This window comes from Balaenoptera physalus (genome assembly GCF_965194825.1).
Source record: "Balaenoptera physalus genome assembly, chromosome: 12".
Classification (NCBI taxonomy): Eukaryota; Metazoa; Chordata; class Mammalia; order Artiodactyla; family Balaenopteridae; genus Balaenoptera; species Balaenoptera physalus.
Genome location: NC_138897.1, coordinates 47679060 through 47704839, shown reverse-complemented (window position 1 = coordinate 47704839; position 25780 = coordinate 47679060). Strand labels below are relative to the sequence as shown.

The window sequence follows — 25780 nt, the reverse complement described above, 5'->3', positions numbered from 1 at the left end:
TGCATTGCCACATTTTCACCACAAGGGTGCACTGAAGTAGCAATTTATCAGGCTGGACATGAAGAGTTAATGCTGTTTCTCCAAAAGGTTAATTCCCTTTCAAGGAATATACCTAGTCACAATAATACGAAAATTATTAATGACAGGGTTTGTGACATTAGTTGATGATAAACTGGTTTGGGTGAGTTATGTCTTTTGACGGTCTCTACTACCTAAAAGAAAGGTTCTGAGTATACAGGATTTGTACTGTTACTCTGCTCACCTGTGATAATTCTCACTACACCTATATAAGAAATAAATCATGAATGATGAATGGCAGAACACTATTCTTCTCTTTTAAGATTGTTATTTAATAACTAATTCTCATGCCACTGATTTATTTTTTCCTTCTGAGGTGATTTTACACATCTGACTTCTTAGTCTGAATAATATTTTTAGTTATCTAAAGCAATGAGGCTGTTCCTACATAAATGTAGGTTTAATATTATGTGTACCATGTTTAATAGCTGTTCAATATTTAGCCAGAATCACCTTTATAAAACCTATTATGTGTGTGGGGGGATATGTGGATATGGGTGTGCATCTGATAAGAAATAAACCAATGTGTGGAAATGTAATTGATGTGTTTACATCCTGCCTCTAAGATGATAGCATAATTTAATGCAGCATCAAAGTTTTCCCTGAAAAGCAAGGGGGAAGCACTTGTGTTAAATAATTTTGTTACCTTATTCATAGCCTGCAAAATTGCAGAAATCCAGGGTGCTGTTCAAGGTAAACATGAGTTGTGTAGTGCAGGGTCTTTACAGCCACGGGCTACAGCTCTGATCTTATTTCATTATCTCTATTTATAGTAACATCTTTATACTACTTAGTTGGTATCAAAAAGGCAAGGACTTCACAGAGACGAGGTAAATTTTTTCGTTCAACGAGTATCTATGGAATACTCTACCATGAGACGGTTCTTTTACTAAGCTGTGATTATACAGTAATATGAGAAACAGACATGGTCCCCCACCATTAGGGACTACAAGATTTTTTTTAACTTTGACCCTAGCTATAAATAAAGAAAAAAAAGAACGAAATTTTGCCATTTGCAGCAACACGGATGGACTTGGAGGGCGTTATGCTAAAGGAAGTAAGTCAGACAGAGAAAGACAAATGTTGTATGATATCACTTATGTGTGAAATCTAAAAAATACAACTAACTAGTGAATATAACAAAAAAGAAGCAGACTCACAGATATAGTGAGTGGTTACCAGTTGCGGGGGGAGAGGAGCAATATAGCAGCGGAGGAGTGGGAGGTACATACTACTAGCTGTAAGACAGGCTCAAGGATGTACAATATGGGGAATATAGCCAATATTTTGGCTCATCTTGAGCCAAAGCTCAAGATATTGATAAGCCAATATCAACTCATTCTCAACTTCTATAAGATACATGCCAAAGGCTATTACTCATGATGCCACTCTGGGATTCACACAAAAATCAGGACGATGCTATGCTACCTGGAACATCAGTAGGTCTATGTATGGCATGTCACACAATTCTTTCCTATCTATTCTTGAGTTAAACCCAGCTAAATATGAGAGACAAACACATTTACAAAATGATCATACAAAATGTCAATGACTGCTATCAGCCTAATTTATTCTCTAGCTTCTCTTGCCCAAGGATATTTGAAGTCCATATAAAGATATATAGGTCAATGCTTTAATCCAAAGAAATTAAATTCTAATTGTAAAGCTTGAGTCATTGTGATAGGGAAGGAAAATATATTCAGAGAGCAAGGTGTTCCTGGTACTAATCACAGAAACAGATATAACCCCCTATTTCAACAGTGTCTCAGACTATTGGACTATAAGTCAAGCAACACTGATGTTCACAGGATCATTTATGTTTACAACAAAATTTGAGGTGTGGTCACATCTGTTGCACTGCAGCTTAAAATCACATTATAACTTAAGTAGCCATCCGTTGACAACATGGTTCAGATTACTGCAAAATTTTTAACAAAAATGGAGAGCAGTGAAAATCTGCTGACACTTGAGAGTCATTTTTATGGTCTTTCTTCTTATATCGTTATTTTAAAATCCTAGATATAGGAAGTCTAATGACTACAGATCCTTTTCGTGATTATTACCATCATCATTATTATTATTTATAGGAGAGCTCTCTAGATGATAATGAAGCCAAAATCTTCTATCTCTCTGCTATGCTCATCAGCCAATCTGCTTTTTCAAGAGCGGGAGGCATTTCCCTATGTTTGAACATTTCTTGTGCCAACCTATTTGCTCACTTTGGTTACTATTTTCCTTGTGCCCCTTCCACAGTAATGGCTCCACACACACCATGAAAACTGCTGTAATTCCTTCAGAGCTGGGAAAAAAACAGAAATATAGTCCCCTCATTTTATATGTGCGAAAACTGTGGCCTAAGTCAAAAAGAGGGTAAATTAATTGCTAGGAACTCTCGAATTTTAATTTAGTGTTTTTTTTTTCACACCACAATGGCTGCAAATTTTGGTCATTGGCCTCATTCTAAGTTGACAAGAATTCTGGGAATTTTGACATAGCAAACTAGCCCAAATGGTGCAAGTTAAAATACCCCATTTAGCAGTAGAGACACTGAACCAACAGATATTAATAAAACAGAACAGGATAAAATGACACTAACTGAAGTTTTAAGGTTAAGAGTTGTAGACCTGCTAGCATAAAGACTTTTCCTTTTTAACATTCTGAGTAGGGATACAGACATTCTCCCTAATATATTATTTTTCTACAGCATGTCCCTGGAAAGGAATATTCTATTCATATTGAAAGCAAATTCTTGAAAGAGATCCAGTTTTAAAATTTTTCAGAAAAGCAATTTAAAATTAACGTAAGACTGAAACTTGGGTAAAAGCAAATGAAATAACTGAAATTCTCATAAACTTCATCCAGCAGGAGAGCTCCTAAACACAGGTACCCTGGCTTCTTCCATGCTTCCCTTCAGCCCGGTCAAAGCTTGGAGAACAGTTACACTGTGGACTGCCAGAGATAGTGACATTTATAAGATGTACATAAGAGAATGCCTAAGTTATTACTATTCCTCTCTCTCCCAACACGGAGGCATTGGAGCAAGCAGAAGAAATTACATCCATAATTATAATTAGGGCAACGATGGAACTATGTTGATTGTCCCGTTTGTCCTTCTACCTGGAACATGACTAGTGATTGGATAAAGGAGAAAAAATATTATTCAAAAGTTGACCATAAGGAAAGCACTTCATGCATATTAACTTATTTATTTTGCCACACCATGCATATCGTTATCTCCCTCTAAACAGGAGGAGAAAAAAAGTAAATAATTGGCCAAAAGTGACACAGATAGGAAGTACTAGATTTGAAATTTGAAACTGAGTTTTTCTGGCTTCTAGCCTATTTTCTTTTAGCTGTAGCATATGCTCTCCACTCGGAATTAAATGAACGTAATTATTGGCAGCTATGTATGTGAGTAATACATGTAAACTTACTGTATCACACCACAAGTTGTGTGTGTGTGTACATATACACATATATATGCAGACTGTTCTCTCCACTGAAAACACTGACTTTCCCTGCTAGTTCCTGGATTTCCACCAGTTACTTTTATTTTACATGTAGCAAGAAAGAGTTTTGAAACTTTATCTTTAATCGGACCATAACTGAAGAAACCTTTCTGGAAAGGCAGCTGTGCTTTAGCCTGTGATGAAATGCAAGACATAAAAGACAACTAGAGAAGAGTCATATATTCCCTGAAGGTAGAATTCAGACAATAGCTGAGAAAAGTTAAGGACTGGAAGACAACTTCCTGCATTCATGATTTTTTTTTTTTTTTAATTTATTTATGGCTGTGCTGGGTCTTCGTTTCTGTGCGAGGGCTTTCCCCAGTTGCGGCAAGTGGGGGCCACTCCTCACCGCGGCACGCGGGCCTCTCACCATCGCGGCCTCTCCTGTTGTGGAGCACAGGCTCCAGACACGCAGGCCCAGCAACCGTGGCGCAGGGGCCTAGCTGCTCCGCGGCATGTGGGATCCTCCCGGACCAGGGCTCGAACCCGTGTCCCCTGCACTGGCAGGCAGACTCTCAACCACTGCGCCACCAGGGAAGCCCTCATGATTTTTTTTTTAAACTATGTTACCACATTAATTTTGAAGTCACTTTCCAAATTGCTAAGCACACTTGCATTCAATTTTCAGTAGAAAGATATACTTAAGTTCAAATATAAGTGATATCTGAATGATTCACACTTCTTCTCCACTCTGTTAATGTAGATAATCAACCCAAAAATATTGAAGGAAACACATTCAGTGCACCAGTAAAGGTTAATATATACACAGGGACAAATGAAGGGGGGAGGAAAAGACCTAAAAGACACTAGAATTCAACAATGACTAAAAAATTTACTTATGATAGCCTTTACATATTCCTAAAATGTGTCATTTTATGTGGATTTTTAAAAAGAGCTCATGAGTAACAGAATATACACCCTCCAATTTTTTTCTCTAGTCAGATCAGATTGCAATAAAATTTAAGTTGTATAACGACTAGATATTTCAAGGAATGATATACTGCAGATAGGTAAAAACAAATAGCATTCAAAAGTTAATCCAATATTAAAGGACCACCATTTCCTGCAGAGTGAAAACATAGAAAGATTTGCAAAAAAGGCAAAGTAAATAAAATGACCGCTAAATCTACTGGTAATATTATCAAGACAAAATGACACGTTTTAATGATTAGTTGTATAAGTATGGTTTCTTGGCCATGTAGGATAAGGGAGAAAAAGAAAGTCAATAATCATGCATGCTCTATGAGCTAATGTGTTAGAAGTAGGAAAAAAATATTAATCTTAATGGGAACCATTATAACTGCAATAGGTATCTAGCTAATTCTACCAGTGACTAGCCAATTCCAGCATTAGTATTGAGAACTAAATTCTGACCCAACAGTCTAGGGCCCTAATAGCACTACACCATTTCATTTCAAATTGCATTTAGTTTCATGCCCCATTAGTTGAACATTTATATTAATTTTAACATTAGACTTAAATTCATTGTGGCGTCATGTGCACAGTTTTGCTGGCAATGAAGCAGTGTTTTCTTCCTTTTTTTTTCTACGATCTATTATTACTCCATGAAATGGAAATGTTTTCTAGTTAGGATTCAGTTGAGAAATACCAGAAGGCAGAAGGTGAGGCCAGAAGAAACCTTCATGATATTAGAAAAAGGTGAGAGTACTTATATGCGGAAACAAAAAATAAACTTGGGAAAGAAAAGAATCTTCAAATAGGACATTCTCAAGAGGGAATGGATGATGTTTCAGATACTATTTATACATTCAAAGTTGGTATCCAGCCCTACCCCAGAATGCAGAAAACATCTTCAAAATGTTAATGCAAAATGATATATGTTGGAAATGTGTTTACCAATTTATTGGAAGTGTTTAGCATGCATTATGGCAGTGGATCAGATTCTCTACATTTCATTTAGGAAAACACCAGGTGAGAGACTTGGGTTTATGTCATATTTCTCTTTTAATTAAAGGTCTCTAATAAGTGGATTTCAAAGATTAAATCACTTTAAATTGCTTTTGGCACCTAAACAGATTTGGCTGCCACACTATTCCTGACAGTGAAGCCACTTGTTTTTTGTTGGTTTGTTTTCATTGAATACAACTGAACTTATGTATTCCTACCTTACAAAGTCCTATCAAGTTTAGGTAGCTATTTTGTGAAAACGAATTATCATAAGAGTACACAGTTAGTGATATTAGTATATCAATATACAGTTTTTTTCCCTATTAGTATCCAGAGATACAACCCTGGCTTAGGAGGCAAGCAAAATGAGTATGTTCAGTAACATTAGTCTACACAAAAGTATCTTAAGAAGCTAGGTCATTATCATTAGTCATGATAAAGATGTCTCCTCAGATATGTAAGTCAAAAGAAAGTTTATGTGGCAGAGTTATGTAAGGAAACTTACAATAGTGCCTGCCCACAAACCATGCAATTTGGAAACAGCCAAGAAACAAAACCATAGAGAAGGAGAGATAAATACAACATGTATTAGGGGTTATTATGCAACTATAAAGATTCAATATGACCCTGGAGATATAGCAAAAAATAGTTATGGAAAAGAAGCTATTTCTTATGCTCAGTAGCTAATTTTCAAACATATGTACCTGTATTTGAAACTTTGAGCATTTCACACATTTTTCTGTATCTGAAAAAAAAATGGATCCAGACTGATATTGTGTATAAATATAGCTGAAAACAGTTAATATAAAGGTAGCCAAAAGCAAAGTTCAATAAGAATTCTAAAAAAGGATATTATTCTGATTGCTGATAAAGTATTTCTGATGTACACTTTGCTCATATTGGAAAAGAATAATTTACTGTTCAATTTTCCTAGAAAGGATGAATTATCTATAGTAAGATGATTTCATAAAATGTTTAATTAAATAGAAAACTAGATTAAAGTGTCTAGATCGAACAGTAAGTATAATTAAAAACTTTAGAAATAATATATAACTCCATTTTGACAATATATATTTCAATATCTAACAGTTAGTTAATCTGTTTTCTAGATAGTTTACAATAAAAGCATTGTATATTTTCATTTTTAAATGTTCAAGGGCACTAGGCCTATGAAAATGACACATATTTTTAAATAACTTATACTGGAAAATTAAGAAAGGCATACCCTTCAGGGCAAATGTATTTAATATAAGGTAACATAAGAAAAGCACATAAAATTTTCTTATTCATGTGACTATAAGTATTAAATAAGAAATACCTGAACATATTAATATGTTTTGAAGGGGAAGGACTGTTAAGACAATAGTGGTAGTACAAAAGTTCATATGTTCCAGTAGATAATTTATATATTATGATTAGAACACATATTATATATTGAATATATAACACAAATAATCTTCCCATTTGTGGGCATTGCACTGGGACTACCACATTTTATGCATATTTAAAGAAAAGAAAATGATAATGCTAGAAACAGGTTTCTAGCAATATATGCAATAGACTTAGTGAACATACAACCAAAATAGAATTCAATAATAATAGTTTAAATGTTGGGTGTGACCATGATATAGTCTAATTTATGTTGAAGATAGAATACTCATAACTATTTAACCCATCTTTAATAAGCATATAATATCAAATTTCAAAATGCATGCCTTTTTCTTTTCTTTTTTTGTTTTTTTAACTTACTGCTTTGTAAGTTCTCTTTTGTCCAGCATGTTTCCGAATTTGTTCTCCATTTGGCCCTGTTTCCACATGCATTGAATAGATAATGTCAAAGAAATCTTCAACCACGGCTACCCGCCGCAAAGATAGCTTCTCATCTACCCCTACGCCATCCTGGAAACAAAACCAAAACAAAAAACACAAAAAGGCACAAGATTAATAAAGAAATATGGAAATATGTATTTAATATATAAGGTTGACACAGAAAGTTCATTAGACAAAAACATTTTAATAAACTGATCCAAATCATCTAGATAGTAAAGTTCAAAAAATTATGATTGAATATCTCATCATTTTATATATTATTTACATACAAAACTTTAAGAAACATGAAAAAAGATATTTGGCATAGTTAATCACGCTTACCCATTAATGCCACCTTTTATATTTTAAAATGACTTACTTGTAACCATCAGTGTAACTTTCTTAAATTACTCTGAAATACATTATTAAGGTCCAGTAATTTTTTTATTGCAATAATTTCTTCTAGATATTGATTTCTTATCTAATCAATATCTATTGTGTCCCTGGGTACTGGACATTGTGATTAGAGAAATGAAAGAAATAATATGAAACCTCTACCCTTAATATCATACAATCTAGGAAAGAAAATTCATCTACTCTGCTATCCGTATTACTCTAAGGGAGAGTATGGGTTAAAGGTTAAAAATGTGAGCTCTGGCGATGATCTAGGTGTGAACTTTGGATCATCCACTCAGAAGTTGTATATTTTGTGCAAATCTTTTAAACCTCTCGAAATTTGTTTTCTCACCTGTAAAATAGGGATAATAGAGCCTACTTCACAGACCTGTAATCATTAAATGAAATAATGTATCTAAAGGATATAACCCAATGTTTGGCATATAGTGAACAGTCAATAAATGGTGGCTTTTGCCATTTTGATGATCATGATAAAAATATAAGTCAAGTAATAGGGGAGTTCAGAGAATAAAGATGTCACCTCTTACTGAAGCAACTTCATGCAAGAAACAGAATTTGACATGGGTGGGAGCTGAAGCAGGGGATAAGTCATGGCAGTGGGAAAGACAGCAAAGAGCCAAAAGTTTCTGTATATGACTGAGAAGAATAAATAATAAGTTTGGAATGAGATAAGAAATAAATTTAATCTTACATGGCTGCCACATGAATGAATTCACTACTTCTGAGTGGAGGATCCAAAGTTAACACCTAGATATTCTCTAGAGCTCCCATTTTTAACCTTTAACCCATCTGTCCCTTAGTCTAATGCTGACAACACAGTAGATGCATTTTCATTTCTGAAATGAAAGGGTTTCTTACTTGCAAACACACACACACACACACACACACACACACACACTCTCTCTCTCTCTCTCACACACAATGTTCTTAGTCAGACCTTGAGGCATAACCTGCAGTAACATGACAGCTTCATAAATGCTGGCATACAACACCAGAAGATGATTAACCTGAGCAAAATCATTACGCAGTCAATGAGTCAAATGGCAAAAGACTCTTTGAACAGTAGTGCTAGCAGACTGAGCTCACTGCAAAACTGAAAGCAAATCACCTGATGCTTTTTGTTAGTTTGGTTTTTATTTTATTTATTTATTTCTTCTGGTTTACAATAGGTCTCAGTAGCAGCAGTGCCTAAAGCAGGATATGCAAATAACTATATACATGAAGTTTTACGTAAGGCCAAACAGCCAGGCGTTCCACCTTTGTTAAATTTGAAGTGGTCCCTCACAAATTATCTGTGATGCATGTGGTTCCTCACTAGGTTTCAGACCTTTCTGACTTCTCTCCTTTAACATCTTGAGCCATCTCTTCTTCTACACTGGGCTCCATGGATAATCCTTCATTGCCTTATGATGCAAGACCAATCTGTAGTGAGAGGACAGGGAGGCTGCATGAATCACAGCAGTGACCAGCCTGGAAATTAGTTGAAACTAAGAGGATACTGTCAGGGAAGCACCATTTCAGATGTCCACCCACCAGCTCTCCTGGCCTACCCCCTCCTCCTCAGAGAACATCCACTCTTCCTAGGCTGGAAATCCAAATTCTAAGTCCACTGACTAGCAAAACTACCCTCAAAACTTCGTCTTCTTTTCTCTCAAAAATAAAACTTAGAGTTTCCTCTCAGTTCCCTTGCCAGATAACCAAAAATACAGTAATTTTGTACAGTTAGTAAACTATGAGTGATGTAGGGATCATAGCCTATGAATTCATTCCTTCAACATGTATCCTAAAAGTACCAACTACTGTCAAGCCCTCTTTTGCTAGGTGCTGAAGTTATCAAAGTGTATGAGACAAATAACCCAGGTTTTTGTGCTTTTCAGTCTAGTAGAGAAAATATTAAACAAATCATTGCTACGGCTATATATTAATTTCCTGTAGCTTCTGTAACAAATTACCACAAAATGGGTGGCTTACAAAAAAGCAAATTTATTCTCCCATAGTCCTGGAAGCTAGAAGTTCAAAATCAAGATGTTGACAGAGCTGCTCTCCCTTTAAAAGCTCTAGGGAAGAATCCATTCTTTGTCTTTTCCAGGCTCTGGAGGTTGCCGGCATTCATGGATGAGGCCATATCACATTGACTTCTCTTTGATGTGTTTCTCCTCTGTGTCTCTCATTTACAAGGACCCATCTTATATGAGGGAATGTAGGGCCTGACCAGATAATCCAGGATAATCTCCTCCTATCAAGATCCTTAACTTAATTGCATCTACAAAGACTCTCTTCCCAAACAAGGTAACTTTTACAAATTCCCAGAATTGGGATTTGAAATCTTTGGGCAGGCATTATTCAACTGACTACAGATAATATATATCAGAGTACAGAAGGTACAAGTTGTGCTATGGGAGCATATATTGGAAATGGCTTACAATTATTGGTTAACAGTAAACACTCCCTGATTTCAGACTACACTACAAATCTACAGTAGTCAAAACAGTATGGCACTGGCATAAAAACAGAAGCATAGATCAGTGGAACAGGACAGACAGCCCAGAAATAAACCCACACACTTATGGTCAATTACTCTACCTCAAAGGAGGTAAGAATACACAGTGGAGAAAAGACAGTCTCTTTAATAAGTGGTGCTGGGAAAACTGGACAGCTACATGTAAAAGAATGAAACAAGAACATTCTTTAACACCATATACAATCTCATTTACTGTTGCATCAAAAAGAATAAAATACCGAGGAATAAACTTACCTAAGGAGACAAAAGACCTGTACTCCAAAAACTATAAGATGCCAATGAAAGAATTAAAGGTGACACAAACAGATGGAAAGAGATACCATGTTCTTGGACTAGAAGAATTAATATTGTTAAAATGACCATACTACCAAGGCAATCTACAGATTCAATGCAATCTCTATTAAAATATCAATGGCATTTTTCACAGAACTAGAACAATTAATTTTAAAATTTGTATGGAAACACAAAAGACCCCAAATAGCCAAAGCAATATTGGGAAAGAAAAATGGAGCTGGAGGTATCAGGCTCCCTGACTTCACACTATACTACAAAGCTACAGAGATTAAAACAGCATGGTACTGGCAGAAAAACAGGAATATATATATAATGGAATATTACCCGGCCATAAAAAATAATTAGATGTTGCCATTTGCGACAACACGGATGACCTAGAGAGTATTATGCTAAGTAAAATCATTCAGAGAAAGACAAATACTGTATGATTTCACTTATATGTAGAATTTAAAAAACAAAACAAGTGAACAAACATAACAAAACAGAAACAGAGTCACAGACACAGAGAACAAAGAGATGGTTGCCAGAGGGACAGGGCGTAGGGGATGAGTGAAATAGGTGAGAGAAATTAACAGGTATAAACTTCCAGTTACAAAATAAATGAGTCACAGGGATGAAATGTATGGCATGGGAAATATAGTCAATAACAATGTAATATCTTTGTATATTAACTAGTCTTATTGTGGTGATCATTTTGTAATGTATAGAAACACTGAATCACTAGATATGCACCAGGAGCTAACAGAATGTTATAGATCAATTATACTTCAAAAAGCAAACAGTCATAGAAAAAGAAATCAGATTTGTGGTTACTTGAAGAGAAGGGTAAGAGTAGGGAAAATTGGATTAAAGTGGTCAAAAGGTACAAACTTCCAGTTATAAGTCCTAGGGATATAATATACAACATGACTAATATAATTAACACTGCTGTATGTTATATATGAAAGTTGTTAAAGAGTTTTCATCACAAGGAAAAAATTATTTTTCTCCTTTTACTTTGTATTTATATGAGATGATTGATGTTTACTAAACTTATTGTGGTAATCATCTCATGATGTATGTAAGTCAAATTATTCTGCTGTACACCTTAAACTTATAGTGTTGTATTTCAATTATACCTCAATAAAACTGGATGGCCAAAAAAATAAGAAAAATCTCAAATCAGATTCCTATCTTTCCACCTGAAGTAAGTAGAAAAAGAGTAAAGTAAAATGAAGCAAAAGGGGGAAATATTTAAAAAGAGGAGAAACAAATAAAAGAGAATAGAAAACAATGAACAAGATCAGTAAAACCAAAGAGTAGTCTTTGAAAAAGTTTTTTAAATGACAAAACTTTAGCTTTACTGCCCAAGATAAAGAAGGAGAAGACTCAAATTACTAAAATCAGGAATAAAAGAAATATCCCTACTGACCTGACAAAAATAAAAAAGGGTTTAAAAATATTATAAACAACTGTATGCTAACAAATCAAATAACCACATAAAATGAACAATTCCTAGAAAGATGTAAATTACTGAAATTGACTAAAAAAATAGAAAATCTGAATAGGTCTGTGACAAGTAAAGATACAAAATGGGTAATGAAAAAAACCCTTTCACAAAGAAAAGCCCAGGTTCAGAGGGTTTTACTGGACTAAACATTCAAGGAATTATGGCCAATTCATCAGAAAAATAGATGAGAAAACACTTCTGAAATCACTCTAAGAGGCCAGGATTACCATTATATCAAAACTAAATACATCACAAGGAAAAAACTACAGACAAATATATTTTATGAATATAGATGTAAAAATCTTCAACAAAACACTACCAAATTCCAATCATATATATAGTAATTATTATTATATACCACAACCAAGTAGGATAATCCCAAATTGGTTTAACTCAAGAAAATGAATTAATGTAATAAGCCATTTTAATAGAGTAAAGGGAAAAAAGCATATGATCACCTCAACAGATGCAGAAAAATATTTGACAAAAGGAACATACTTTTCTGGCAAAAACTTAGTAAACTAGGAATAGAAAGGAATCCTCAATCTGATAAAGGACATCTTTAAAAACCCCACAACAAATATCTTATTTTATGGTGAAAGACTGAATGTTTTCCCTCTAAGAACAGGGGCAAGACACGAATGTCTGCTCAAGCCACTCTATTTAACACTGTATTTTGAGCTTCTATTCAGGGCAGTTAGGCAAGAAAAGGCCCCTAGATTGGAAAAGAGGAATAAAACTATCTCTTTTTGCAGATGACATAATCTTATACATAAAAAAGCCTAAGGAATCCACTAAAAAACTTAGAATTCATAAATGAATTTTGCAAAGTTAACATACAAAATCAATATACAAAAATCAGTTGTATTTCTGTTCATTAGCAATGAACAACCCAAAAATAAATTAGGAAAAATAATTCTATTTATAATGGCATATAAAAGAACAGAATACTAGGTATTAATTTAGATTTAACTAAGTTATAGTTAACAAAAAAGTGCAAAACTTGAACACTGACAGCTGCAAAACATTGTTTATAAGAAATTTAAAATCATCTAAATAAATGTAAAGACATCCTATGTTCATGGATCAGAAGGCTTAATATTGTTAAGATGGCAATACTCCAAAAAATAATTTACAGATTCAATGCAATTGCTATTAAAAAGCTAACTAGCTTTTTTTCAGAAATTGACAAGTTACAATTCATATGTAACTGCAAAGTATTAAGAAAAAGCAAAATAGTCTTTTAAAAGAAGAAATTTGGAGGTCTTACACTTCTTAATTTCAAAACCTACTATAAATCTAAAGTAATAAACATAGCATGGTACTGGCATGAGAACAGATATATAGATCAATGGGTTAGAACTGAGCTTCCAGAGATAAATCCTTACACTTATTTTCAATTCATTTCCAACAGGAGTGTCAAGATAATGCAACTGGGAAGGAATAGTCTTTTCAACAAGTGGTACTGAGACAACTGGATACCCAATGCAAAAGAATGAAGTAGAATCCCTACGTCACACCACAAAAATTAAATCACAATGGATCATATATCTAAACATAAGAGCTAAAGCTTACAAGAAAACAGGAGTAAATATTTTTAATCTTTAGTAAGGCAAGGTCTGCTCAGTTATGACACCAAAAGCAAAGGCAACAATAGAAAAACTAATAAATTGGACTACACCAAAATGTTTTTTAATTCATGCTGCAAATGATACAATCAAAAAAGTGAAATGAGAACCCATAAAAATGAGAGAAAATATTTGAAAATCATATGTCTAATAAGAGACTTTCATCTGTAATACATGAAAACACTTGCAACTCAATAATAGAAAGAAAAATGACCCAATTAAAAATTGGTAAAAGACTTAAAGACATTTCTCTAGAGAAGATGTTCAAATGGCAAAATAGCACAAGAAAACATGCTCAACATCATAAGTAATTAGGGAAATGTAAATCAAAATCTCAATAAGATACTACCTCACATTCACTGAGACTGTTATAATCAAAATAATAAATATTGGTGAGGATATAGAAAAATTAGAACCCTCATGCATTGCTGATGGGAATGCAAAATAATGCCATTGCTTTGGAAAGTTTGGCAGTAACCTGGAAAATCAAACGTAGACTTACCAAATGACTCAGCAAGCCCACACATTTGTATATATTCAAGGGAACTGAAAACATACATTCACATAAAATATATTGTACATAACAAAGCAGCATACTCATAATAGCCAAAAAAGTGGAAACAATTCAAATGTCCCTGAACTGATGCATATATATAAACAAAGTGTGTTTATACAAAAAATAAAACTATACAAAGAAATAAAAAGAGATGAAATATTGATTCATGCTATGCCATGGAAGAACCTGGAAGATATCAAGATAAGTAAAAGTGCCAGACACACAAAAAAACACATATTATATGACTCCTTTCATACAAAATATCCAGAAGAGTCAAATTTACATAGATATATTTCACATTTGGTAGTGTGTATATGTCTATGCCACTCTCTCACTTCATCCCAGCTTACCCTTCCCCCTCCCCGTGTCCTCAAGTCCATTCTTGGTTGCTTAGGACTTGGGAAGAGGAGAGAATGAGGATCGACTTCTAATGGGTACAAGTGTCTTTTAGAAGGGACAAAAATGTTCTAAAATTAGTTGGTGGTGATATTTTTATACCCTGTGAATATGCTAAAAACATTTAATTGTACACTTTAAATGAATGGATTGTGTGGTGTGTGAGTTATATCTCAATAAAGCTGTTAAGTCTGTGGTCTCCAACAGTTTTGGATTTTGAGTTTAAAGATTCAAAACAACAGGAAGAGGAGCTCATACAGTACAAATTTAAACAGTCTGCAAACACATGAGCATCCAGTGCAAATAGAAGTGGTTTAATCACCAAGGCTTATAGTTGTATATTGGTAAGTGTTTAACAGCTGTCTCATAAAAAATAAATACATAAGGTTACTGTAAATTTTAATGATATAAAAGATGTGTAGTATGTAACTTATAAAAAATAATAAAATATACAATACTTTTTATTGTAAATTCCATATAGACAATTAGCTCCCATTAGCTAATACAACCTAGCTCCAGGATTCTACTGTTTTAATGTCATTCAAGATGAGTGAAAGACATATTTAACGAATTAAATGAATAATTTATAATATAGTTCCTGTGGTTAACCACTGACCAAAAAAGCTTCTGATAACAAAAACAAAAAATTAACTGATCTAATGTGACAATTTAGGGTGCCATAAAAGAAATACAGCTTCTTTTGGATAAACTTTATATTAAAGCTAATATAATAGCAAAACTAATCAAGTTTGTAAATTGAGTCTGTGATGGCAAATCTGTGCTTAAAAAAAAGATTATTTTTAATGCCCTTATTGTATTATATTAACATACTAAAATTATATTGAAGGAAAACAATGGTTAAGCTCAAAAATGAGTCACCCTCACTTACTTTCTGCTAGCTTTCTGATTGCCAATTGTTAAGATGATACACGTACACATAAAAATTTAAGGCAATCATATGAAATTGATAAATGAGAGACACCAAGCCTAGAGCTGCTAACATTATTATGATGAAATCAAAATATCATTCATGTTAAAAGACTACCATATAGTTCCACATGTATCTTCTTGGCCCTACAGGATCTATTGTGAAGATACTATTCCTGAATAGTATCTACAAATTCAACTTCTATTGAAATTCCTCATTTCCAACTATATTACAAAGCCAGAGAAGAATAACTGATGAAAAAAGAACCATTGTGGGATAGATCTCTCTCCTGCAATCCTTCCTGACTACCATTCTCCACAGGAGACTGTATCTGCTTGGGAGGTAATATGGCAAGACATGGATACACATTGACACTAGTATGTCACTCAAGCATACTATTCAGATCAAAACAGGAACATTTATGAGAGTTTTCCGCTCAATTAAAAATTGTAATTTGGGACTTCCCTGATGGCACAGTGGTTAAGAATCTGCCTGCCAATGCAGGGGACACAGGTTCGATCCCTGGGCTGGAAGATCCCACATGCCACAGAGCAACTAAGCCCACACGCCACAACTACTGAGCCGGTGCTCTAGAGCCCACAAGTCACAGCTACTGAGCCCTCATGCCACAACTACTGAAGCCCACCCTCCCTGTGCTGTGCAACAAGAGAAGCCACCGCAATGAGAAGCCCACGCACCGCAACGAAGAGTAGCCCCCGCTCGCCGCAACTAGAGAAAGCCCATGAGCAGCAATGAAGACCCAACGCAGCCAAAAATAAATAAATAAAATAAAATAAATTTATTTAAAAAAAATTGTAATTAAAAGTCCAATTTTTGATACATCAAATATAACATCTACTGAAATAATTTTCTTTTAAATTATAATAGAGAATTCAAACTAAGGTCAATGAAGCACATATACTGCCTAGAAATCAATGAATGAAAATGATTATCACCTTCTCTCCCTCAGTCCAACTCTTATCAAACAGATATCCTAACTGGCAAAATCATTATCATAAACTAACTGATGTGATAGATAACAACTTTAGTGAAATATCTAGAAATAAAAGCCATATGAAGGGCTGCCAATTCATAAGCAACAAATAAAACAACATAATAAAGAAAAAAGAAGAGATAGTGAAATAAATCTAAATCCCCAAAATTCAATTTTCAAGAGTCCTAAACTCAAGAATTCACAGAGAACATCTATAAATAACCTAACCTAATTTTTACCAATACCTTTGAGGCTCCACCTAAACTGAGAGTTAGCCTTGCTCTTATCCTATTCTGTGGACTCCTGCTCACTCTCCATTGGCAGATTAGTTGTCCCAGGCTGAGACACAACGATGAAAGATGAAAGAAGAAGAGGGTTCAGTCTGCGAAGACCGAAAGGTATGCAAAACATAGCTTACCGCAACTACATAAGGACATCCAGGTGCTGTGGAATATAGCTCTGCAGGAGAGATGCAATCAGGAAGCCCAGGAGTGGGGCAGTATGAAATACAGGTATTGGCAAGGCTTAGGAATTTACCTCTACTATCTGCAAGATACGACGATGGATCTTTAGCTGATTTTTTAGCTGATTTTTTTTTGTTTTTAAAAACCAACTTGTAAGATGTATTTCCCTTCCTGAAAGAGCTTGTGGTCTACCACTAGAAGTTCTGATGAAGTATGCTGAAAGAGACTATAATTAGTAGAGTATGATAAAGCCAATGTGCTCCAAGACAGGTTCCCAAACTTGGCTACACACTGGGATCTCCTGGTGAACTTTAAAGAACAGCCTGATACCTAGATTCCTCCCACAGAGAATGTGATTGAATAGGTCAGGGGTGCACCTGGGCATGGGTTTTTAAAATACCTCCCTCGGTGATTCTGACGTACAGCCAAAGTTGAGAAATCGGGAGAGGGGTGAATTAGAGATGAGGATGGAAGAGAATGCCGGGCTCACGGACGTCAGACCCCGTAGTCATTTATTACTTTACATGCAGTGGGAAACCATTCAAGGATTTTTTACAATGAGAATTCCAAAATAGATCAGTGCCCTAAAACAACTCCTGTAACAGTAAAATGTAAAGTATAACCAGATTAAACAAGAGAGGTAGTGACAAGAGGGGAAAGAAAGGCAAAGTTAAGAGAAAATTTGAGAAGGTAAAATTCACCCATTGCTGGTGACGGCTTACATGTAAAAGTGAGTTGAAGAATGAATGGATTTAAAATGAGGCAGAGAAGTGAATGAGACCAAAAAAAGGGTGGGGGGATAGGTGGGGTGGAGTAAAGAGTAGAATGAAAGGGAGAAATTGGTAGATGAAGTAGAAGCCAAGGGGCTGAGGTTAGAGGAAACGAGCAGCACAAGAGCTGCTTTGCCCTGGTCCCTGCTAGTGTGGTACCCGCATGGTACTTTACCCTTGTAGCTACTCTTGGGGTCTGACAATGCTGCTATTCCCAGTTTACATACAGGACACTGGGCACAGAGAATATAAGTAACTTTCTCAAATCACTAGACTGTGCTAGGATACAAGGCAGGGCTCCGAAGCACAAGCAATTACCCCTATGAAGGGGAAATGTGACCCGACAATACCCATCTCCACTCTTATTCAAGCAGAATGTGCTAATTTTCAAAGAGGCCATCTGCAGCCCTAAACTCTTTCTTTTTAACCTTAAGGAAGATCCTGCCACTTGGCCCTCAGGGCTTCAGTTCACTCGTATATTAAAAAAAAAAAACAAACTGATAAATAATTTATTAGCCTTCAGCTAATAAAAAAATTTGATTTTATGTATTGATGATTGAAGAAATTCACCCTACTTATGTGTGAAATATAGTATGTTTAAAAATGAACTTAAAAACTTTGAATCAGTGGCATTTTTTAGCTAACACCTTCTAAAGGGTTTGAGTTACTGACTGTGTTTTAAAAAGGAAAATAACATGTAGAATTTTAAACAAACAATATTTCAGGGGAAAAACAGTACAAAGTAAAGATAGCACAAAGAGAAAAATGAAGTATTTCAACCTAAAAAATTACATGTTCATGTGAAAGGCAAACCTCTACAAAATTTATTTTGTACCAGCAATTTATTTGCAAAAAAATAGAGAAAACTTAATTCTACTTCTTTCTAAAATTGATGATTTACCCAAGAAAACAGCATTGAATTCCAAGCTTATGTTTCTTCAATGAGAAGATAAATTATAATTATTTATGTGGAATATTCATCTTCTCCGCAGCACAAACAAAAGTCCAAGTTACTAGGAGGCCAATCCCCGCCAGCACAAAGAAGTCTGGAAAAACATTGCTTTGCCATATGTTCAGATATTGGCAAAAGGAGCTCTCCTTGTCAGATATTGTCTTATAGGAGGGACTTTTCACCATATCCCTTACAGACGTTGTCGCTGCCTTTGAAGTACAAATAACTTTCAATTTTGAGGTTCTGATTAACCAATTAACATTTAGGCTGCATGTTTCCTGCTTTTTTCATTATTTCACCTCATTAGCATCTATTAAACAGTCTGTAGTAACCAACAAAAAGGTAAAAACTAAATATTTCTCCTTAACTGACTTGTTTAATATAAACTGAGCATTCATCTGGAGATTTAATCATTTGAGCTATCTCTTTTAGTCATCACTGTGGATCATTCAGTATTTGGCTCTGATTTGAGAAGTTCAAATGCATCTTCTTGCATTTTCCATTAATTAACAGTCACAATCATTACCTAAAAGAGTGGTAAAGTCCCTTCTATACTTTGGTACCAGGAACCTAGAGCAAGGCAAATAAAAAATGACTTTTAGAGACACTGGTACTCATAGCAAACTTAATGATAAAAAATTAATAGGTCAAAAGATGTATAGTGTTCATGGCCAATAACCTATAATGCATGAGTATATTAAGAAGAAAATGATAACAAGAAACAAATCATTTAAAGCCTTTGGAGATAAGAAGGCTATCTTTTGAGTCACAATCCCGGGGTGGGGGGTGGAGAATGACTTTATTTTAGGAAAACTCTGAGGGCAGTAAGTGAGTTAGTTACATATGGTCACAAAGCAATAATTTTTTATCTAATTACAAGGCAAGGAATTAAAGCCTAGAAAGAAAAATTCTTCGCTTCTAAATTGATCAGAAGAGCTGCAACAGAGGTCCACTGGGAAGTAAACGTGAAGATTTAGCTAGTGAGGTGTATAAGTAAGATCTCTGTCAAAACTTTATCACATCAAAACTATAATGAGGTATCACCTCACACCTGTCAGAATGGCCACCATCAAAAAAATCTACAAACAATAAATGCTGGAGAGGGTGTGGAGAAAAGGGAACCCTCTTGCACTGTTGGTGGGAATGTAAATTGATACAGCCACTATGAAGAACAGCATGGAGGTTCCTTAAAAGACTAAAAATAGAACTACCATATGACCCAGCAATCCCACTACTGGGCATATACCCTGAAAAAACCATAATTCAAAAAGAGTCATGTACCACAATGTTCACTGCAGCACTATTTACAATAGTGGACATGGAACCAACCTATGTGTCCATTGACAGATGAATGGATAAAGAAGATGTGGCACATATATACAATGGAATGTTACTCAGCCATAAAAAGAAATGAAATTGAGCTATCTGTAGTGAGGTGGATGGACCTAGAGGCTGTCATACAGAGTGAAGTAAGTCAGAGAGAGAAAAACAAATACCGTATGCTAACACATATATATGGAATCTAAAAAAAAAAAAATGGTTCTGATGAACCTAGGGGCAGGACAGGAATAAAGACACAGACGTAGAGAATGGACTTGAGGACACGGGGAGGGGGAAGGGTAAGCTGGGACAAAGTGAGAGAGTAGCACTGACATATATACACCACCAAATGTAAAATAGATAGCTAGTCGGAAGCAGCTGCATAGCACAGGGAGATCAGCTCGGTGCTTTGTGACCATGTAGAGGGGTGGGATAGGGAAGGTGGGAGGGAGACGCAAGAGGGAGGGGATATGGGGATATATGTATACATATGGCTGATACACTTTGTTATACAGCAGAAACTAACACAACATTGTAAAGCAATTATACTCCAATAAAGATGTTTAAAAAAAAAAAAAAAAAGACCAGTCAGGAGTGTATCCTGATGGATCTCATAAAGGGGACATAGTGTCCTTAACAACTTCCTGACAATGGTCATGACTATGAGACATAGAAAGTTAGTAGAATTACATGTAAGTTAGTTAGTAAATGGTTCCTTTCTAAAAAAAAAAAAAAGAATAAAGCTATGCATAAACAACAAGGTCCTACTGTATAGTGCAGGGAACTATATTCAATATCCTGTGATAAACCATAATGGAAAAGAATATGAAAAAGAATGTATATGTGTATATATATATATATACACATATGTATAAGAGTCACTTTGCTGTACAGCAGTATTTAACAGAACATTGTAACTCAATTTTACTTCAATAAAAAATAAATTAAAAAAAACTTTATCACACTTCACCAACACATTCTATGCCCTGTGTTATTAATATTATTACTATTATTATTATCATTATATTTTGATTAATAGTACTGACACCTAGATTGGCAATCTAGAATTCTGAAGCTTTCTCTTACCCAGTAATCAAATAATTCTACCTCTGGACTGGCTCTCCAATCTCCTCCTACCCCCTTTTCTACTGGGCTCCTGATTTACTAGCCCAGGAAATGATTTTTGGAGCCTAGACCAGGAATTGCAGACAGGTCTAATTACATTGCCAAATCTATTTTTGATGGTGGCTATACAGTATGTAAAGCCTTTATTTGGGATGATGAGGAAGAGTACTTTTCTGAGTTAGCACTGTCTCCTATGGACTCAAAAATATGAGGTGGCACATGTACTGAGTTTCTGCCAACCCTGGAATTTTCTTTATCACTTTTCCATTAATTTCTCTCTTTTCCACTCTGTCCGCAAATGACTAAAATAGTCTTCCTTAAAAATGATAACCATATCAACTTATGATTTATAAATTTCTATTAGACTCTCCTGCCTATAAGATAAAATTCAAGCTCCTTAATTTATTACACATAAATCTTCTTAATTTGATTCCAGCTTACTTACCATGACCCAACTTGTCTCTCACTATCCAACACACGCTAATCACAATGAACTTCTCAACATTCCCTGAAAATTCCATAAACTTGTGACTCTTGACTTCCCCGTTAGAACCTAAGCTATCTCAGGCCAAGACTGAGTTTATCTTTTTACTGCTATATCACAAGGATCTAGAATTGTACCAAGCAGAGAATAAATGGACCATAATTTCTGAGCAGATACATGAATAAATTAAGGAATTAATAAATGAATATTATCTGCTTTCTTCCTAGAATGTCTCTTTTCAACTGGTAAATTCCTGTTCACCCTTCAAAATCCATCTCACACATCCAGCGTTCCATGAAGCTTTCCCTGAATCTTTAAAGTTAAGTTACTCACGTATCTCCCCTGTGTTTCTACCTCCCTTTGTTCATTCCTGGTTTTAGCATTTAATATGCTATTTGGGTTTTTTTTAATTTTCTTATAATTTATATACAGTGAAATGCTCAGATCTTAAGTATACTGTTCATCCAGTTAAGAAAAAGGCATCAAACAACAAACATTTCCATAATCCTACAGAGTTCTTTCAAAATCCTTCTTAGTCAATTCCTTCAAAGCAATGACTAATGATTTAAATCCCCAGAAGCTAATATTTGCCTATTCCAAATGTTTATATAAGGGGGATTATACAGTATGTATTTGTGTACTTGTGTCTCATTTCTTTCATTTAGCATAATGATTTACAGATCTATTCATGTTTTGTGTGCATGAATAGTTATTTATTTTTATTTCTTAATAATATTCCATTGCATGACTAAGCCACAATTTGTCCACTTTCCAGTTGATGGGCATTTAGGTTGGGTCCAGTTTTGCACTATTATGAAAAAAAGCAGCTATGTTGTATTTTAAATGGTCCCTTCACTATAAGGTCCTTAATCTGCACAATGAGTTCATCCAGAGAAGATGTTTGGTGACAATTATTTTGAAATTTTAATACTTAGAGTAGTCCACGGCATATAGTACTTGATCAGTAAAGGTGCAATTAGAGTATAAATCGTATTTCTATAACCTGGATAGTTTTGTAGAATCTCTTTGTCAAACAGCTGGCTCATGCTGTAGGTATTGGGAAGTGATACCACATATTGCCTCTTTGAAGCAAACTACCATATTCCACCATTTACTTCCTAAGTCTCCTTGGGAAATTCCCTTATATTTCTCTGGGCTTTGGTTTCCTTATCTGAAACATGAAGATAATTATAGCACTGACCTGTTTGGCTTAATTTGAGAATGACTTTAACTTTACATATAATTTAATAAGAACTCAACAAAGGTTAGTTGTTACTTTGTTATAGATAATATGTATCCTTCAAATATCTGACTAGGCCTTTTAATAAATAGACAGTTTGGAGGATAGTTCTCTAAAAAATGTTAGAAAAAGTAAAAGGTGCCCAGAAGGGCCAACACAGTATTAAAGGAGAAGAACAAAGTCAGAAGACTGACACTACCTGACTTCAAGACTTACTACGAAGTGATCAACAGTGATCAAGACAGTGTCATATTGGTGAAAGAACAAAGAGAACAATGGAACACAATATAAAGTGCAGAAATAAATCTACATGAATATAGTCAACTGGTCTTTGACAAAGAGGCAAAGGAAACACAATGGAGAAAAGATATTCTTTTCAACTAATGGTGTTGGAATAACTGGACATCTATACGCAAAAAAAAAAAAGAAAAGAAAAAGAATCTAGACACAGACCTTACATTCTTCACAAAAATTAACTCAAAATGAACCACAGACCTAAGTGTAAAATTCAAACCTATAAAAACTCCTAGAAGATAATATAGGAAAAAAACTAGATGACCCTAGCATGGCAATGATTTTTTGGTACAACACTAAGGGTAAGAAATAATTGATAAGCTGGACTCCACTAAAATTAAAAACTTCTGCTCTGTGAAAGAGAGTATCAAGAGATCGAGAAGACAAGTCATAGGTTAGAAGAAAATATTTGCAAAAATATCTGAGAAAAGATTGTTATCCAAAATAGACAAAGAACTCTTAAAATCCAACAATAAGAAAATCAACACACTGATTTTAAAATGGGCAAAAGACCTGGACAGATAGCTCACTGAAGAAGATATATAGATGGAAAGCAAGCACTATATGCCATCAGGAAAATGCAAATTAAAACAATAAGATACCCCTACACACTTATTAGAAAGGCCAAAATCCAGAACACTGACAACACCTAGTGCTGGTCAGGTTGTGGAGCAAAAGGAACTCTCATTTATTGCTGATGGGAATTCAAAATGGGACAGCCGATTTGGAAAACGCTTCGGCAATTTCTCACAAAACTTAACATACTCTTACCATGTGATCCAGTAATTATGCTCCTTGGTATTTACTCAAAGGAGCTGAAAATTTATGTCCATATAAAAGCCTGCACATGGATGTTTATAGCAGTTTTATTCATAATTGCCAAAACTTGGAAACAACCAAGATATCTTTCAGCAGGTGAATGGATAATAAATTGTGGTATACCGTGCTAAAATGAATGAGCTAGCAAACCGTGAAAAAGACATGAAGGAATCTTAAATGCATACTACTAATGAAATAAGCCAATCTAATAAGGCCACACACTATACTATTCAAACTATATGAAAAGGCAAAACTATGGAGACAGTAAAAGGATCAGTGGTCACCAGGGGTTAAGAGGGAGGAAGGGACAAATAGGCAAAGCAAAGAGAATTTTTAGGGTAGAGAAACTATTCTTTATAGTATTGTAATAATGGATATATTTGTCAAAACCCATAGAATGTATACCAAGAGCGAATCCTAATGTAAACTATCAATTTTGGATAATAATGATGTGCAGTGTAGGTTCCTCAATTATAACAAATGCACTACTCTGGTGTGGAATGTTGATAATGGGGGAGGCTGTATATGTGTAAGGGCAGGGGTTAGACGGGAAATCGTTGTAATTTTTACTCAATATTGCCATGAACCTAAAATTGATCTAAAACAATTTAAAATATAATTATTTTTAATAATTTTAAATTATTTTAAATTTTATTAAACATATAAAATTTAAATTTAGAAAAAAATTATAAGTAGTTTAAAAAATATATTTTAAAAGAAAAAAAAGTAAAAGGCCATGGACTCCTTTGGAGAGTGAAAGCCTTGTTTTACTGTGTGACACAGTGGGAAGTTATTCAAGGGGACCAAAAATCAATTCAAGACATTTTTTGTAAAGTAACCTTGGTCAATTTTTAAAAAATCAATTGAAAATTCACAGAAAATTAAAATATAACAAAAATCTATTATACCTATTTTGAACTATATATATTTCTAAAAATATTTCTTCATATTTCTAGAACAATTCATATTGAAAAATAAAAATCTGCCTAGGATCTAAAACATCCACTTCCATTATTTTTTTTTTTAAAAAGAAATTTTCCACCAAGTAAGGCAAATTTCTAGGGTTATGCGAACAGTGACTTAAAACAGAAACCACCACCTAAAAACAGGACTCTGAAAAAAAGGTTAACACATATAGTGAAAGGATGGGGTAGAAAAAAATCTGCGCATTTGTAAATAGAGGCGACAAGGTGACTTGTTTTGCTTTCATTTGTCTCTTCGTTGGGGGAAACATTGAGGGAAAATTGATAGAGCTATTAGCCCTCAGATTTAAGAAATACAAGGAATTCCAAACAGGATAATTTTGTTTTAAAAAATACACTCTTGAATATGTCATAGTAAAATTGCAGATAACTATATCAACGAGCAGCCAAAAAGATACGACAAATCACTCTTAAGGACCAACTCTGTATCTGACTACAAACTTCTCAATAGTCACAAAGTCAGAAGACAGTAGAATAATAGCTTCATGATTCTATGCGCAAATACATATTAATTTAGAACTGTATAGTCAGGTAAATGATCATTCCAGAATGAGAATTTTCAGACAAACAAAAACCAAAAGCATTAATAACCCTTATTCAGAGAATTTAAAGTACTTTAGATACAAAAAAATTGCTAGACAATTCTAGAAAATACTCAAATTAGAAGTATAATTTATTTGTAACATGTTTCTGGCAATTTTTCCCAAAGCACTGTGTAATATATAAGTCACATTCTTAAGGAGTCAACAGTCAGGAATTATTATCCCCTATATTTAAGGGGAAAGAGAAGCATGGGACAGTT

General features: G+C 34.5%; 1 protein-coding gene and 1 long non-coding RNA gene across 10 annotated transcripts in view; one reads left to right on the top strand and one right to left on the bottom strand.

Moving 5' to 3' along the window:
• The window catches only part of LOC309639260, a 433950-nt gene that overhangs the window by 317474 nt on the left and 90696 nt on the right, over window positions 1-25780 (top strand). The window lies entirely within an intron of this gene.
• Window positions 1-25780, bottom strand: part of NOL4 (nucleolar protein 4) — a 401283-nt gene that overhangs the window by 300641 nt on the left and 74862 nt on the right. For 5 of the 9 annotated variants that reach the window (XM_082416103.1, XM_082416105.1, XM_082416108.1 and 2 more), the window contains exon 2: window positions 7245-7394. In XM_082416103.1, the coding sequence (XP_082272229.1) occupies window positions 7245-7394 (150 nt within the window). Of the gene's footprint in view, window positions 1-6199; window positions 6302-7244; window positions 7395-25780 lie in introns of those variants that run through there. The other 4 variants (XM_082416104.1, XM_082416110.1, XM_082416111.1 and 1 more) reach the window with 4 other exon arrangements.